We start from the raw sequence: 18,672 nt of genomic DNA, 5'->3' as shown, positions 1-18,672 counted from the left end.
GATATATTATTCTGAATAACATGTAAAACTAATGAAACAAACATTCAGAAACAGCAGAATATGTAATATTATAAGTTACTGTACAGTAATGGAGAGGATGGGAAACACAAGGGCTGACAGAGACTGCAGGGAGCATGAAGGAATTAGCAGGGCAGATGTGGGCACATAAATGCAGCACTCTCTGTCCGGGGAGAGAGGGCTTACAGCTATGGAGAGATTACCTCCACAGTCCTGTCCCCTGATGCAAGCCCCAGCCTAAAGTGGATCTGCTATGATTTGGAAGGTGAGGGAGACTTCCTGGGTCAGAGTACAGGGCTGTAGACCCCGCTATGCAGGCCATGCCCCTCCTCCACTCCCCCTCTCACCCAGTACAGGCAGATCTTAAACCAAAGCAATGCTCTTAAACCAAATCACAATTTTGAAAAACTGTGAGCTCTTAAACCAAGTTACTCTTAAGCCAAGGTACCGCTGTATGTTGTTTTACACACATGATACCTTTCATATACCCAGCTGTGCTTTCAGGATGTAGAAAAATGCTACACAGAGGTTTTTCCAATCTCCGGATCTGCTACTAGCTGGAATGTCTCCTCTCTCCTCCCTCCCTGCTTGATTGATAGCTGGAAGCTGAGTCCCAAGCAGGGGGAGGTATGGGAGGGGGAGTAAGATAAGTTACAACTTGGTAAACCTCAGGACTCCGAAAAGCCTCTTTGACTCTTTGTACTATAAAATAAAAACATATTTCTACATTATAGAAGCACAGATGGATATATGAAAGGTACCTTGTGTACATATACCAGAACACTTTCTCAAGGCCTTGAGAAAGTATGTTTGTACCACAGACGGCCATAGGCTATTTTGCTGATTTGTGCCTGTACTTGTGGCAATAAAGAAGCAATTGTAAAAGCGATGGTGAGGACTAAAGTTTAATTGCATATTCTTGATTGGCTTTTTAAATATTTGCCATTTATGATTTTTGCTAACTTATATGTCATTATTTTTTTTCTTTTTTAGGGCAATCCGGGTGGTCCACCAGGTCCTCCAGGAGTGAATGTAAGAGCCTTCAACTACTGTAAAACGACTGTGCAAGATGTAAAGATAGATAGATAATAGATAGATAGATAGATAATAGATAGATGATAGATTTATTTCATAACGTTTTATCATATACAGCAATCGTGAGATGCAACGTTTCGGTGGCCGTCTGCCACCGCTTGGAAATGGTGGCAGACGGCCGCCGAAACGTTGCATCTTACGATTGCTGTATATGAAAAAAACACCAGTTTAAAGTTTTTGCACATATTTGGGAGTGATGTGGATTTTCCTTTGCATAGATAAATAGATAGATAGATAGAGATAGATAGATAGATAGATAGATAGATAGATAATATCGTTTATCGTTAGTCGTTAATCGTTAAAAATCGTTCCGTGTAATAGGACCCTTACAGTTTGTAAGAGTCTAGGGAGGTATTCCTTGGGCATGCTTGCACAAAGTGACTGTAGGATAATGACTTTTTTGCTGGTATTTTAATACTTACCATTTTCTTTTCACCCATAAGGGTCAACCAGGACCTCCAGGCAAAGATGGACCTGTAGGAAAACCAGTCAGTATTCCTAAATATATTCCTAATATGATTTACTCAAATGATGGAATAATTTAATTCTAATAGCTTTACTAAGGGTCCATTTACACAGAAAGATTATCTGACAGATTATCCGTCAAAGATTTGAAGCCAAAGCCAGAAACAGACTATAAACAAAGATCAGGTCATAAAGGAAAGCCTGAAATTTCACCTGTTTTCAAATCCATTCCTGGCTTTGGCTTCAAATCTTTGGCAGATAATCTGTCAGATACTCTATGTGTAAATGGACCCTAAGTAACAAATGTTGAACACATGTTGTACCCCATCAACTATTTGTGCCTCAATTGGTACTAACTGGATTTCGATTGTATCCATAGCAATCACTTATTTTATTTTCAGATAAATATAATGTTATTTCATAATGTTTAATTTACTCGGTAGCCACATCATTGTGTCAGAGTTCACAAGTACTCATTTATCTATAGTACAGCCTCTGGTAAAAAGGATGGTCACTGAAATGTTGGCACAAAACAGTGTTGAAGAACTGAAGACAAATACATTAATTTAATTAAAGTTGAACTCTGGCCAAAATGATAAATTTGCTGCAAACGGGGTTGGGGGGGAGCATAATAGAGAAGTTCGGCTTACCTGCCCCTGCCCCTGCAGCTTCACATCTCAGACTCTCTGACCTTGCTGGAACAAATTTTCTCTGCGTTCTGGTGTCGTCCAACCCTGGAGAAAGTACCCGACACGGCTAATGGATTGCCTGCTCAGCCAGTCAGCGACTGCAGCGGTGTCCTGCCCACTCACTGACTGGCTGAGTGGGCAATCTATCAACTGGGTCATCACATTGCTGGAGCAGGCCATTTTCATGTTCACCAGACTTCTCTGGTGGAGAAGTCGTCACACTTTAAAGGAATCTGTAACACAAAGAGCAAAATCCTCAGTAGCACTCCAATACCCACAGGGGCCCAAGCTGGCTTCCCTTCGGACGCAGATTTCACCCGGGTCGTGGATCCCAATCGGCCCAGTAGATGCAGTATATTGAAAATGGATGACAGCGTCCAATCATGAAAAAATATCTTTTATTCCTCCATAAACAGACAATGATTTCATTGTCTGTTTATGGAGGAATAAAAGATATTTTTGCATGATTGGACGCTGTCATCCATTTTCAATATACTTTAAAGGAATCTGTCAGCACCCAGGCCGTACCACTGATGCTGACAGTGTGCTGTAGCTGACAGTCCCCTTGTCAGCGTGGTATCTTAAGTCTCCTACTGTAATAAAGAGTCAATGAGAAGTTGTGGCTCAGTGTTTGTGCCGCACTCTGGCACGCCTTACCGCTTCTTTCTCCTACCTTTTTTTCCTGAATAACCAATGCTGCCCGGTCTCCAGCTCGCTCAGCTGTCAGTCAGTATCTGCCATCAGAGGACTGATCTGCAATCAGATATAGTTGAGTCTCGTAGCCTGTGTTGGAGCTGTGGTCTAGGGGTCAATCTCCTGTCTAGAGAACATTTCTTCTTTGATTCGATTGATGGAAATTAAATACAGTTAAAGGGAACCTGTCACTTGGGACGCGGGCACAGAGCCCACCTGACACCCCCGGTGCAGCCCCCGGATACTCACCCTTTCTGACGAGTCCCGTTCCTGGAGCCGGTCCCGGAATGAAGATATCAGCACCCGAAGCCGTGCGCTGAGATGAGTCCGACGCCCATAGAGAATGACTGGAGCCGTAATTCTCTATGGGCATCATACCCATCTCAGCTGCGTGCGCACACGGCTTCGGGCGCTGATATCTTCGTCCCAGAACCGGCTCCAGGAATGGGACTTGTTGGAAAGGGTAAGTATCCGGGGGCTGCAGCAGGGGGTCGGGCGGGCTCTGTGCCCGCGTCCCCGGTGGCAGGTTCCCTTTAAAGTTACATTTTCCAATCCCGAGAAGGCCTGCTCGGCCACCTGTTGCTGCAAGTGATAAGAGCTCAGGGGGCCAGTGTATTGCTGGAGCAGGTCATGGTCATGGTGGTAGTTACGCCCCTGTGGCTCTTTCTGTGAGACTCATATTTATGTCCTAAAATAGAAAAAGACCCGATCAGGGAGATACAGGATTTCCTGTATTTCCCTGACAGGATTACATTCATCCTTTAGACTTAACTACTCAGCATCCACATGACGCTATAACACGGCCAACTGAATAAGGCATAAAGCAAAATATATACTAGGTTGTAAATAAACTAAAATGTAATGGTGAATTATGGTTTAAGGCCGGGCACAGTAGATGTTTCAGCTTTGTCTAGCAGGAGTTTTACGGCTCTATGTATTACATTTTTATATTTGGCTATATATGGGTTTTCTGCCCATTGTGAGTTATAAACTATAGTGAAGTATGTGGCAGAAAACGGCATAGGATTTCATGCAGTATATCGTTTTTATGTACTGTAAATTTTTATCCATATATCAACTAGTTCCATTCAGTCTCAAGACAGTACCTTCCTCCTATTCACTTATCCCATACATTGGGACAGATATATGGTTTTAGACATACCTCAGTGTGATTTCCACAGTCTGCCATTAACCAAGTTGTATTAAACTCAGTATTTAATTTAATCTGTTTGTCTTTTTTTTTTTTTTTTTTTACAGGGAAAACCAGGATCCTCTGGAATAAAGGGAGAAAAGGTATACTGACCGTAACCCTATACCTTTCATACTTTATTATGTAGAGTAAAAATGAAGAATAGAACGGGTATTTTTGCTCTCTTGCAGGGTGATCCATGTGAAGTCTGCCCAACCATCGGCCCTGAAGGTGCACAAGTTATCAGTGTGCCAGGTGTCAAGGGGCAGAAGGGTAGCCCTGGATTTGGAGAGTCAGGACAACCAGTAAGTAATGCATACACAATGACCAGTTCAGATAGCAATATCATCCATTGACTTGCATTGCAAATCATTAGACCTTAAAGGGGAACTATTAGCAGAATAAACAAATCTAACCTGCTGATATGTCCCTATTGCGCACGGGGTGTTGAGGATGAAGGTATGTCTCTTACCTTCATCCTCTGCACCATTCCCGTGCAGTTTTTTCATTATCCTTTGTCCAGCAAGGCAGTTTGGAGCACTGACCGGCACCCAGAGCGTCGTTTCGACCACTCCATTGCTAATCATTAGAAGGGGCGGGGGAGCTGTTAGCAGGTTAGATTCATATAACCTGCTGATAGTTTCCCTTTAAAGTGATACTGTCAGCCCCTTTACTTTCACTAGATTTCATTGTTGGATGTTGTCACCTAAACGGGGCTTCACCATAGTTGGGTCCCATTTCCCTGCTGGGGAGAAGGCCCAACTGCCATTAAGCCCCGCCTAGGTGACACTGTCCACCAATGAAATTAAGCCATTTTAGGGCAGAAGGAAGACACAAACATCAAAAGTGCAGCATCTAAGCTTGTGGATGGTAGGGAGAACCGCACCTAGAGTAAGGGGTGACAGGATCACTTAAAACTAAATATTACTCTATGTGCCCAAATATCCGTATAACACACTGAAAATAGGTAAATCTTGGGATTTTGACCGGAGTAGTGGATAACCAGTGTAGACCAAGAATCCTAAAATTAAACATAAGGCCAAATAGAAAATTCTAAAAAAATCATTACATTTTTAATCATATTTTTAACTCTGATATTTTTGTTTTTTTCTTTAGGGATTAGCCGGCACACCAGGACCTAAAGGTGAACAGGTATATCTGGCATGACTTCGAGAAAGAATAACAATCAACTATATGCATATTCTCTAGTACACCCTGTGGATTTATCTTTAGTCTACACTGTGTGTACCATATCATCTTATGGTATTGCACTGTTAGGCTATCTTTTGATAAGGATGCCTGTAAATAATAATCATGAACATTATTATTTACGGCCGTCATTATGAAAAGACGGAAGTTCTTTGCCCTTATTTTTACATTGTGTGAACGTAGCCTAATGGTGCTACAAAGTCAAAAATCATGTTTTTAATAGAAGGCATCTTTCTCCAGCTTTCTCCACCCAGACTTACAGTCTGATACATAATATGTATATAAGGTTATCATGCTCCGTTACCTCTGTCTGTTCTTTGAACATTTGAATAGGTTTTGCCCTTCTGCCTGCTGTGTTCTTGTCCAGTGGGCCATACGAAAAACTAGTATTATGATTGCTTCATACATTGCTGCCTCAGTGTGGTAGTATGCTGCTTTAGCCATGCGGCACAGTACAGCCCCATAACCACAACCTACAGGCCTAAATGTTATACTGGATAGAGATGACTGGCAGCCAACATGGGCTTAAGGTCCTATTACACAAGACAGTTATCATCCATACTTGGTTGATTTCTGGTCGTTCCGGACGATGATAATTTGGTGTAAAAGCTCATGCTGAAAGACAACGATCAGCCGATCATTGCCTTTAAGCATGTTGAATTAAAACGATAGCGACGGTCTGCTTGCCGTCACTCTGTGTAATAGGAGCAGCGGCAGCTGACCTCCACTATCTTCTATAGGCAAACAGGTGATCTAGAGATCAGCCCCTCCCGTAGCTACCCGCAGCTCCTCCCCACTCGGTGTCAGTGCGTGTAATAGCACAGACAGCAAGTGGGGAGCGAGAAGCAAACAAGCCCTGACCTGACAGGTCATCGCAAGCTTGCTCCTTAATATTGGGCTGTGTAATAGGGCCCTTGCTGTACCCATCTACAATCAAAGGAAACATATAGGGCCTGTTCACACTATGGAATCAGCGCTGAAATTTTACTCTGAACCCCCGCTCAACGACTCCTCAAGTCCTCGTGCCCCTCTGCTCTCCACAGAGCAGGCCTCCCATTGAAAGAGATAGTAGGCGGGATTCGATGCGGAGTCCGAGGGCGGGGGTTCCGAGCGGAATTTCGCCGCTAATTCCGTAGTGTGAACGGGCCCATACAATGTATCCTTACTATATAAATGCCTATTTTAAGAGCTCACTTAAATTCTCTTTTTTTCTTACAAGTTTAGAAAAAAAACTAGGTTTAGATAGCAGTTTGGCTCCTGTACGCTTGGCTTGGAATCATTAAAGCACACAATAGCATTCCCACCTGCACAGACTTTAATTATTTTGATTGATTTGTCCATAGCCTTCAGCTACTTCCACTAACTATAATGTCAAGGCCTTTATCCTGTCACGGTGGGATTGTTTATTGCCCTTACTTAGGAAACTGTTTTATGTGATCTGATATGTGGTTGCAGTTTAAGAACATTTTTTTGTATTCATGTACAATTCAATTAGACCGATCCGTTTTTACAATGTACAATGTCTTGGCGTAAAGTGCAAAAAGATCTTAAAGCCAAAATGTATTAAACTCTAGTAGTTACATTTCAATACAGGAAGTCCCTATTCCACGGAGCGACGGCAGCAGATCGTTGCTTTATGAGTTCTTCGTTTTTCAACATGTTTGAAAGACAAACGACGCAAAGATCAGCCGACATGAACGATGTCGGCAGATCGTTGCCTTCTATTCCACAGGACAATTATCGTCCATAACGGTTGATATCGGCCGAACACAGCCGATAATCTTTCCGTGGAATAGGGCCTTTAGGATTTCTAAAATACAGAAAGTTCCATGTTGCCAAGTTCCAATAGGGAAATGTAGTTTCTATTGGAAGAGGAAGACGGGGTTGGCCCTATTTAATGTGACCCAATACAGTCTTCTCATAGACACCTTTATTTTGTACTCCACATTATTATTTATCTACGTGGGGAGATGCGTTGAATCCATTGTTGCATAGGATACTTGCATGAGGTTTGCTTGGTAACTGTACTGCCCAGAGCTACCTCTGTCCCTCATGTTCAAAGGACTAGGAAGGACAGAGGAAAAAAAAAGTGATACTTTAGGGGCCTATTCCACGGAGCGATAATCGGCGCGATTCGGCCGATTATCACTCGGTGGAATAGAGAAAACGATCAGCCGATGATCGTGTCATCGGCTGATCGTTTATTTAGGCCGAAACCTAAAATCATCGGGCGACCGACGATTCCAGCAGCATGCATTACCTAGCAGGACTCCTCCGCTCCGTCTTCATCCGGTCCAGCAGCTTCGGTGCCGCCTGACTGAGCTATCAGACCGCTCAGCCAATCACAGGCCGGGACCGCCAGTGATTGGCTGAGTGGTTGGACAGCTCAGTCAGGCCGCTCCGGAGTTGATGCTGCGAGCGGGACCGGGATGAAGACGGAGCGGAGGAAAAGCCCTGCTAGGTAATGTATGCTGCAAGGACATCGGTAACGATGTCCCTGCAGCCCTCGCTAAACGATCATCGGGCCGTGAAATAGGCTCAGTAAACGAGCGCCAATCTAGCAGATCGGCGCTCGTTTACATTACTCATCGGCCCGTGGAATAGGGCCCTTAAAATGGCACTATTTGAAGTCCTGGCATTGATAGGGCACTAAACCGTTCTCTCAAAAACATATTCACGGAGCAAAGAAGACTTGGAAACTTGGAAATTTAGGGGGAAATTTATCAAGACTGGCGTACAAGTATGCCAGCCTTAAATAAAGTCCCGCAAACCTTTCCCCAGCCAGATTTACTATGAGGCTTATGCCTCTTAGTAAAGCCATCTGGCTCAGGCATAGTGGGTCCTATAAGACGGCCCAATATTAAGGAAGAAGCGAGCGCCGACCTGTAAGGTTACCGCTCACTTACTCCTTGTTCCCCACTCACTGTCTCATGCACAGACATTGAGCAGGAGGGGCTGCCCAGACGATGTTTAGATCATCTGGGTGGCCCATAGAAGATATCGGGCACCACTCCTATTGCATGGGACAGACTGTCGCTATCGTTGTTGTTTTAATAGAAGGCAACAATCATTGTGCATGTCGGCTGATCGATCCTTTTAACATGACCTATCACACCAAGAGATTATCGTTGGTAACGGCCGATAATCGTTTAATAAGTAATATAGCACTTACAAAAAACACTCATTCAGGAGGTAAAATTGTGCCATTGTATATAAATTGGTCTATAGTTAAGAATGTGAACATTCAGCATATTAACTTAGGCTTCCTTTGTCCTATCTGAATGCAGGGCACCGCGGGCATAAATGGATTAAAGGGTGAAAAGGTAAGATCTTAAACACAGCTTTATATGATTCTGGTAGACAAGCTACAAATTGGGATTCTGTCAGCTAAGTAACTGAATGGCTGCGCTCTGCAATCTTTATGAGAACATAAAGAAACCAGCTAAACAGTACAGTATGTTACATTACATAAAATTACAGGTCTGCTCACAACGAATTGAGTGTCTTTCTTTTTGGCCAGAAATTGCTGGTCAGTAATCCTAAACCGTGGCTGAGAAGGCCGCAGTTGGTATGCAGGAGTAAGAGCCAAATGTAAACCGTTCCAAGTAATGCAACGGAGATTACAGACAGTATTAAGATCTCAGCTCCTGTTACATAATTTCCACCAGAACAGCCTGGTAGTCTCCCATATACACTCATTCTGTAACCCTTAATAACTTAACCTTAAATTAATGGAATTATCCTGAGAGTCAACATATACTATCAAGTGGGAGATCCCCTTCATTTCCATTTATTAGAACTGCTATGGCAGCCACCAGCTGCAAATGAATACATGATACATACCTTTCAGTACATTCAATTAAAGTGATACTGTCCTAGACCTAGATCTATGTGTGGTTCTACCTTCCACAAGTGTAGATGTAGCACATTCAATATATATACTGGTTTAGAACTGTCTGCTCTAAATTCACTTTGGTGGACAGTGTCACCTAGGCGGGGCTTCATGACCGTTGGGCCTTCTCCCCAGTCAGGGCTCAACTGCAGTAAAGCCCCTCCCAGTTGACACTATTAACCAATGAAATGAAGCGAGAGTAAAGGGGGTTACAGTATCACTTTAAGTAGTTTTAGTCCTCCTTTAGACCTTATCCTTTATCTATTACTCGCCATGGGTTCATGAATACCACGTTCACTTATATATCACAATCTATGACCTCTAAGAGTATTGTTTTTTTTAATCTGAACTTTCTGTTTCAGGGGGAGCCATGTTCTTCTTGCCTAGATGCTCAATCTGCACAGGCTCTTCAGGGTCGTGTACCAGGTCTAACTGGCCTGCCGGTTAGTATCTTCTTGTTGTATTCTTGATATGTTGTTCACAAATTGGTAAGTTACAATTCAGGTTTACAAGACGAGCTTCCCTAATTTGTCTATAATACATATTGATATGAATAGATATAGACTTTAAATCACCAGAAGAAATACAGTTGTTAAGAAAATGACTAATAATGATAGACGATAACCATCTCATTCTGTCACCCTAACAATCGGGGATAACATACATATAGATAAACCAGGTAAGTAGATTGCAGTCGGCACTACTGGCTGAACAGACTTGCAGATCAGGACTCAATAACGCCTGTCATAGGGGTGCTCACGAAACACAAGAGAAGTACGGAATGTGAAAACAGAAGATAAAAAGCAACAGGGCATTCACCTGGTCTTCAGTCTTGATAATCTTTATTCAGCACAATACATAACATTGGAAGGAAGGAAGATGGACTCATGGGCGTGTACGCCCTTGGGACAGCTGGCAGGAAGAAGCGCCAAGTGGGCATGAAACAGCTCTCGAGTGTACACGCCCGCGAGTCCATCCGTCCTCCCTACCAATCCTATGTGTTGTGCTGAATAAAGATTATTAAGCTGTTGCTTTTTATCTTCTGTTTTCACATACTGTACATATAGATCAAACTGCACAACTAGAAATTGAAACCCCATAAAATACATACCTCCCTAAATTATTACAGACCCCAGGTTTGACCTAAATAAGACCTTACACCTGTCTCCCTACTTAAATAGATCCTCCTAGGCCTGACCCTCTATATAAATACAGATCCCCAGACATTAACCCCTTAAATAAATATATACCCCCCTCAAGTAATACAGACTTCATACTACATCACCAGACCTCCCATAGACATGATGCCTTAAATAAAATCAGACCGCATATTTGACCTTTGAAATAATTATGGGTCCTCCATAAATAAGTACTGACCTTAGACCTGACCCTCTACATAAATATAAACCACAGGCCTGACCCCCTAAACAAGTACAGACCCCCAGACCTAAATCCTTTAATCCTTAAATTAAAGGGGTATACTCATCAGTGTCCCCTAGATGAGGGTCCAACTTCTGGGACTTGCACCTACCATCAGATCAAGGGCCCCCAGCCACCTGTGGCCTGTTGTTCTGAGCAGCCCGAGGCAGTGTTACGTAAGCGGAATAGCTTGTAGGCTTATGCCATTTGTTAAACTCACATTAAAGTCAATGGGAGTTATGCACGCTGAAGGGGTTGGAGATCCCTCTAACTAAAGATAGGTGGGACCCTAATCTAGAGAATACTTATGGCATATCCTGTGGATATGACATACGTGGATTAAATACCTGTGGCGATTAAAGTAAATGGAGGTTAATAGCAAACAATGAAGCAGTACTTGCATATTAAGAGACAGTAAGACATTACTTACAGATAGAGAAGATATCCCTCCACCCTATTCTCTGCACAGGTCTATTCTGCCTAGGGACAATGGAAGTCACAGGGTGGATGATGACTGATGGAAAAAAAAGTTAGGAGTAGATAAGTAGTGTCATTAATCATCAGTGTGACACTTAAAAGTAAATCACGGTGGTGAAAGCCAAAAGCGCTATGGAGTTACCATTGTGGATTGGTTTCATCAGTGTCAGTGTAAAACTAAAGGCTGCTCGGAGCTAAGTCTGCAAGAACTGTATTACTGTCCATTAAAATTTAGGCGCTATTTCATTGTTTGCTGTCGTTCTCCGTTTTAATGACTAAAGAAATATAATACAAAACAAGAACAGCGCAAATCAATATACTCACACATCTATGTTTAAGAAGAGGACCTGTGTCTTTGTTCTCTTCATAACCAGATAATATAAGATTCCCAAAATGTTATAAAGACAAGGTTACACCAAGTCTAGCAAGAGAACTTCCTAATACAATGTTTCTGATTTTATCTTTACTATTCAGTCAACCATAGCATTAAAACTAGAGATTAAAAATTTGATTTGCAACGTTCCAGAATTTTTACCGCAAAATTTGCGAACTTCAAGAACCAAACTTAAGGAATCTATACATACCTATACATACATGTTTGCGCTTCCCCTTTATCCTCTTTCGTGTCTTCAGCCGCCTCCAGCCCGCTCAGGTAATCGCTGACTGTGGGACAGAGCTGCAGCCAGTGATTGGCTGAGCAGGCTGTCACTTCCAAGATACAAGAGTGACAGCCCGCTCAGCCAATCACTGGACATTGATCTGTCCCTTCTCAGTCAGTCAGTGATTGGCTGAGCGTGCTGTCACTTCTGTGTCTCAAAGGTGACAGCCTACTCAGCCAATCACTGGCCGTAGCTCTGTCCCTGGAGGCGGCTAAAGACTCACAAGAGACAAAGGGGGCATGTGGACAGTTGAATAAAGGTTTGTTTTTTTTTTGCAAATGTTAACAAATTTAGTGGAAATTTTTGATGCTTCATTGGATTCACTTTGCTCTTCTCTAATTAAAACCATTGATGGGTGAAGTGAATAACATTGATTATCTTGTGACGCTGGCATTAATTTCAATGGGTGTTGGGTGATACAGTATGTTAGAAAGAGGACAAGTGGACAAGCATAAGGATCTAAGTAACATTAACAAAAGCCATATTGTGACAGTCCGGCAACTGAGCCCCAGTATCTCCAAAATGGAAGGTCTTGCAGCATACAGTGGGAAGTACCTACCAAAAGTGGTCCAATGGAGCTCAACCTGTGACCTAGCAATACAATAATGGATGCCTAATGTTTACATTGTAGAAGCTTTAGGGTTATAGATGCCTAACCATCTGTTATATATTATAGTAATTCTATTGCAGGACTATATAAGGTGGATGCTACTGTATGGTACTACAGCACAGTTCACTTACATGCATAAAGATATAGCAGAGCAATTGCCACAACTGATTTCATATAACAATTCGTAAATTGTGGTTTGAATCAATCTATTTTTTTTTAAACAGGGATTACCTGGTACAACTGGGCCATCTGGAGCCAAAGGAGAAAAGGTACTGTAAATGTATAATGTCAATTACAGGGGCTGTCCAGCCATATTTTAAATATGCTCCTGTGACACCCAATCCATGTCATATATATGCTCAGCTAATACCTAGCCGTAGTGGCATCCCAACTTAGCCAGTGATTGGCTGACTTGGGTACAAAGCATCATAGGAACAAGTTAAGTAGCGATGATGAGGAGGGACAAGGAGATATTTGAACAGTAAAAAAGGGAACATTGGCAACAACTTTATGCCTCTGTTCACACTGCAGGTTGCACGCTGCATGTGGCTTGAGTACAGACAAAATAAAAACAGAAAAGTGCAACAGCAACTTACAGGTTGCACCGGTAAGCACTTGCATCTGTAGGTTGCTGTTGCACTTTCTTTTTTTTTTTTTATTTGAACAGTAGCTGGAGGGTATCAGGAGACGCGAATATCAATCCTTTTTTTATAATGCTCTGAGTGTTTTAGGTATCATTTTGTGTTCTTAACTATAGTATAATGTGATCGTTCAGCATGTTTGGCCATGTACAGGGAGGTACAAATAATGCAGCAAAGGGCTCCTGTGCAGAAACAGCACATGAGGACCTTGATATCACCAACCAACATAGAGCACTTCCCTTATGTATTTCTAACAACCCCCCAGTAATTGTGAGCCATGTAGTCCATTAGGTCAGCCCCGTAATCCTGGCTCAGGGCCGTCTTTATGCTACAGATATCGCTTGCCTAATGACCTTGTGTAAGAGCATTTTATTAGTGCTTATTCATGCGTAATTCCAATCTACTCAGCATTAATCTTACTGATGCATTAGGAGCCTATGCACATAGAGTAAATTAAGATGTGAACACTCTTTTAACTCAACAATATGTACAATTTGTATAAAAATCTTTGTTAATTGTATTAATCAGTCTTTTAATTTAAGGAGGATAATTGACAAACTAATAGGAATCATACTTTTAGGGGTTGTGTAGTAGTGTGGAGACTTGTCATACCGGTTACCATTGTAAAGTCATCTCTAACACATGCATTGTCGTATTTATATGTATCATGTTTTGGTATTCTCTTAATAGGGAGATCAAGGTGAAAAAGGGCCATCAGGAACACCGGTAAGTAGAGCTTGTGGCTTATATGTATATTTGACATGCATGAATTAAAGGGGTACGGCTGTCAGAAATTTATACAGATTAGTTAATTACTTCTATTTGAAAATCTCAAGTTTTCCAGTACTTTTTAGCTGCTGGATGCCCTGCGAGAAGTGGTGTATTCTTTCCAGTCTGACACAGTGGTCTCTGCTGCCACCTCTGTCTGTGTCAGGAACTGTTCCAAAGCTAGAAAGGATTTCTATGGGGATTTGCTGCTGCTTTGGATAGTTCCTCTTATGGACAGAGGTGACAGCAGAGAGCACGGTGTCAGACTGGAAAGAATACACTAATTCCTGCAGGATATACAGCAGCTGATAAGTTCTGGAAGATTTTTAAATAAAGTAAATTACCAGTTGATTTTGAAAGATAAATTATTTTCCCAGAGTACCCCTTTAAGGGCCTTAAACTGTGGACTTAGGAAAGACATTATAGCGGTGGTGTGGTCCATTTACTAGGCTTGATTTGATCACCATGTTAAAAAGCAATAACTTTAGCACTTTGAGTGTCCAACAGGGTTCACCAGGAGGACTGGGGGACACAGGACCTTCTGGGTCAAAAGGTGAAAAGGTTAGCTATCACTTTTACCTACATATGCAATGTGTTCTGGTTGTCTTGATAGAGCATGAATCTAAGACACTTATCAATCTGTTTCCATTGCAGGGAGAGCCTTGTACCCTATGCCCAGTGCTCCCAGCTGAAGTACAGCATGAGACGGCTGTTGCAGTTCCAGGGCAGAAAGGAGAGCCAGGGGAACCTGGGGTTGGATTACCAGGGAAAAATGTGAGTTTTATATACAGAAGTGTAATGAAGAAATAGTTTTGAGTACCCTGTACAGAACCTTGTTGAGTTAAAGAGGCTCTGTACCCACAATCTGCCCCCCCCCCCCAACAGCTTGTACTGTCAGATTGCTGCGTTTAATCCAAGACCTGTTTGGCAGGTGATGCAGTTATTGTCCTAATAAACAACTTTAAAACTTGCAGCCCTGTGCCAAATTGGCGTGGCCTAGAGTACCCGTGACCTAGGCCGGCACTGCCTCTCCGCCCTCTTCACCATTAGGAATGCCCCAGACAGGATTTGTCCTAACCATCACTTGTCTGAACACTGCACATGTGGTGCATACCTAGGGCACAGACACTCTAGGCCACGCCAATGTGACACAGGGCTGCAAGTTTAAAAGTTGTTTTTTGGACAATAACTGCATCCCCTGCCGAACGGACCCCAGGACAGATCTTGGATTAAAAGAAGCTATCCGACGGTACATGCGGTTTGGGGGGAGAGGCGGACAGATTGTGGGAACAGAGTTGCTTTAATACATAGCATGGTAACTGATGCATCATTTATTTGTTGTCCAGGGTATTCCAGGTGGGCCTGGCATGAAAGGACAAAAGGTAAGTGGTGAAATTGTAAGAAAGATAAAAAGCGTTGTTGAAATAAGTCACAGCCAGGCTGTGGCTGCAGATTATTCCTCCCAGATCAGTAGGACCGGACACTGAAAATTCATCACTCCCGATCTGTCTTCTTAGAAGGCCCCCTTAAACCTTATACTGCCAGTCCCCATAAACCTTATACTGCCAGTCTACATAAACCTTATACTGCCAGTCCCTATACACCTTATACTGCCAGTCCCCATATACCTTATACTGCCAGTCCCCATATACCTTATACTGCCAGTCCCCATACACCTCATACTGCCAGTCCCCATACACCTTATACTTCCAGTCCCCATACACCTTATACTGACGGCCCCATACACCTTATACTTACAGTCCCCATACACCTTATACTTCCAGTCCCCATACACCTTATACTGCCAGTCCCCATACACCTTATACTGCCAGTCCCCATACACCTTATACTGCCAGTCCCCATACACCTTATACTGTCGGCCCCATACACCTTATACTGACGGCCCCATACACCTTATACTGACGGCTTCTTACACCTTATACTGACGGCCTATGCACCTTATACTGACAGCCCCATACACCTTATACTGACAGCCGCATACACCTTATACTGACGGCCCCATACGCCTTATACTGACAGCCCCATACGCCTTATACTGACGGCCCCATACGCCTTATACTGACGGCCCCATACACCTTATACTGACGGCCCCATACACCTTATACTGACGGCCCCCTACACCTTACACTGACGGCCCCCTACACCTTACACTGACGGCCCCCTACACCTTACACTGACAGCCAACTTTAGCTGAGCTTGAGATGGAACTATTAATGGTGCTGAACTGTTAAAAGTCATAACATTTACTTGTAATACAGGGTGAGTCTGGTCCTTCAGGAGATTCGGGTACACCAGGAACAGCAGGTGTGCCAGGTTTACCCGGAGAACCAGGAATCCAGGGGCTCACTGGAATTAAAGGTGAAAAGGTAAGCATATAACTTATATGGGGATGTCATTTCTATGCTTTATTTTATTACAGTTACAGCACACAGCACAAATTTGCCCTTTGCTGTGCAGAATTATTTGTGACTTGTAAATTATGTGGAACATGTTAAAAGTGGGAAACAAAGCTAAAATATGTATTTGAAGTAAATATCAATACGAAAATGCGTTTTTTTTTCTCGGAAATGGGCCCGATGTGAATAAATTTATTTGCAAATGGCCGTTTGCAAATAAATTATTTGCATCGGGCCGTTTTCCGACTGTTACACTAGGGGGCGGGGAGGAGGTGTGGAGTGGGTGGGGAGGGGGCGCAGACTCAAGGTCCGCTTAATTCATCATTCTTTTGGCGAAAAAATAAGCAGGAAACCTACTCCAGCTCTGAGCTGGCGTAGGTTTCCTGCCGCTTGCAGTACGCCTCTACATAAATCTACATAAATCTCCGTACCGTCGGAGCTATGGGAACATTTTTCAAGTCCAGCACAGAAAACGCCAGACTTAATAAATGTCCCCCAGAAAGTTTTGATCAGTCAGAGGCTGGGTTGTTGAGACTGCGACCAGTCAGGAGAACAAGATGGAAGGGCCCTGTGTTACGTGACCTAGACAGACTCTAAATGCAAGTCTATTGAGCCAACTAGATCCCAGACACAGAGCGGAGGGAGGAAGATGGTCGTCTTCACTCACTCAGACCTTGACCAATAAAAACTTTTGATATGTATCTCTAAAATATCAAAAATTTTTATTATTGAACCTTCGGCTGCCTGGCTCTGCCTTTCAGCAAATCCACATCTCGGAAGTAAACCTTTCAAGACTTGTAGGGGACGGGTGCGTATCCCAATCATAGTGTGTGGGTGAATCCATGTCCGCACGCAATGATCGGAATATGCACCCGCCCCCTCCACGTCCTTTACTTCTGACACATGAAAAACCCGGAAGTGAGCTTCGGGGAGCAGAAGGCTTTAGTTATCCTCTGCTCCCCAGATGACCCCTTTAAAAAAAATAAACAAATACTTAGAAATACCCCAAAACCACCATCTCAGACACTGACGTGTATTTGCCATCAAGCATTCACTAGGGATGCTGTATGGTTTCCTTGTTAATGTTAGTTTTCTGGTCGGCTGGTCTAATTTGTTGCAGACACCCTATGTATAAAATTCTTGCAAAAATTTCCATACCAAACAGATCAGACCAGTCATATGTAGACAGGCTTTTCACAGGGTAGCCACATTGATGTCCACCAATTTGGAAAACTGTCAGTAAGATGGCGATTGTACTTGTGTTCTCCTACAGTTTTAGTATTTATTAGCATAATATCTTATCTTGTATCTTATGTTATTTACAGGGTGATGCCTGTGACTCCTGTCCAGTGAAAATAAATGAATTTTCGGATGTAATTGGTATACCTGGGGCACCAGGAGCTAAGGGAGATCAAGGACCTCCAGGAGTAGGACAAACAGGAAGACCGGTGAGTTATACCCAGTTATAAAATCTACAGTGCCTTATAGTAAATACCAACTCACCTATTTTTTTTTTATTTAGGGTCAACCTGGTTTACCTGGTGTTCAAGGTCCACCTGGCATAAAGGGAGCACAGGTGAGTTACAGAATAATCATAAGTTGTCCAGACTCTTGCAGCTTCTCACTTTTCTCTGTTACTTCCTATTAATTTTGCACTATAAATTCCACAAATAGTCACATAATAGTTACAGCACAAAATAAAGGGTTCAATAACTATGTCTGCGCGTAGTTTATGTTCCCCCTGTGTTTGCATGGCTTTCTTCCAGATACTATTTCCTTCTACTGGCCTTAAAGTGACACCGTAGTCATGACTTTCAACAATTGTTCGTTTGTTTTTTTCGTTATCCTGCTTTAAAACAAAGCTATACTTAAAATCCAGGTCTTTTGGTCATCTTTGGATTTTGCATTTGTATTTTTTATATATGTATTTAAAGGGTCACATATTTTTCTATCCAGGGAGAACCTGGGCCTCCGGGAGAAGGAAAACGAGGACCACAGGCAAGTACAAAAATAACCCCTTAAAAAGAAATTTTTGAAAAACTAAATTTCAAACTCATAACAAAATAGACGAAGTTGAAAAGTAATAGATGGTCAGTACATACTAACACCAGCTGTGTCTTTTCCATAGGGAGAAAAGGGAGATTATGGCCTACCAGGAAAAACAGTGAGTACTTCCCACAAATCCTGACCCAAGGCTTCATGTCCATGGCCATATCACAGCTTCTGGCATCATTTATGAAAGGATTTATTTAACAATATTTTATTAATGATGTATCTGATCATTATAATTGCAGGGACCACCAGGCCCCCAGGGCTTTCCTGGATTTACTGGCCCTAAAGGTGAAAAGGTAAGTACAACTAGTATGTTATTACTTTTTGTCGTTTTATTAGGTTTCCAAAGTTTGATGTTATAGGGCTAAAAACCTAATAA

General features: G+C 42.6%; 1 protein-coding gene across 5 annotated transcripts in view; it reads left to right on the top strand.

The window, feature by feature from the left end:
• Positions 1–18,672, top strand: part of COL16A1 (collagen type XVI alpha 1 chain) — a 150,924-nt gene that overhangs the window by 88,537 nt on the left and 43,715 nt on the right. For all 5 annotated transcript variants that reach the window (XM_069971325.1, XM_069971322.1, XM_069971323.1 and 2 more), the window contains exons 19-36: positions 1,012–1,050; positions 1,557–1,601; positions 4,218–4,253; positions 4,341–4,454; positions 5,266–5,301; positions 8,646–8,681; positions 9,613–9,693; positions 12,640–12,684; positions 13,747–13,782; positions 14,332–14,385; positions 14,479–14,598; positions 15,171–15,206; positions 16,104–16,211; positions 17,567–17,689; positions 17,764–17,817; positions 18,198–18,239; positions 18,370–18,405; positions 18,536–18,589. In XM_069971325.1, the coding sequence (XP_069827426.1) occupies positions 1,012–1,050; positions 1,557–1,601; positions 4,218–4,253; positions 4,341–4,454; positions 5,266–5,301; positions 8,646–8,681; positions 9,613–9,693; positions 12,640–12,684; positions 13,747–13,782; positions 14,332–14,385; positions 14,479–14,598; positions 15,171–15,206; positions 16,104–16,211; positions 17,567–17,689; positions 17,764–17,817; positions 18,198–18,239; positions 18,370–18,405; positions 18,536–18,589 (1,095 nt within the window). The remainder of the gene's footprint in view (positions 1–1,011; positions 1,051–1,556; positions 1,602–4,217; positions 4,254–4,340; positions 4,455–5,265; positions 5,302–8,645; positions 8,682–9,612; positions 9,694–12,639; positions 12,685–13,746; positions 13,783–14,331; positions 14,386–14,478; positions 14,599–15,170; positions 15,207–16,103; positions 16,212–17,566; positions 17,690–17,763; positions 17,818–18,197; positions 18,240–18,369; positions 18,406–18,535; positions 18,590–18,672) is intronic.

This window comes from Dendropsophus ebraccatus, chromosome 5 (genome assembly GCF_027789765.1).
Source record: "Dendropsophus ebraccatus isolate aDenEbr1 chromosome 5, aDenEbr1.pat, whole genome shotgun sequence".
NCBI lineage: Eukaryota > Metazoa > Chordata > Amphibia > Anura > Hylidae > Dendropsophus > Dendropsophus ebraccatus.
This window is presented reverse-complemented; position numbering and strand designations above follow the sequence as displayed.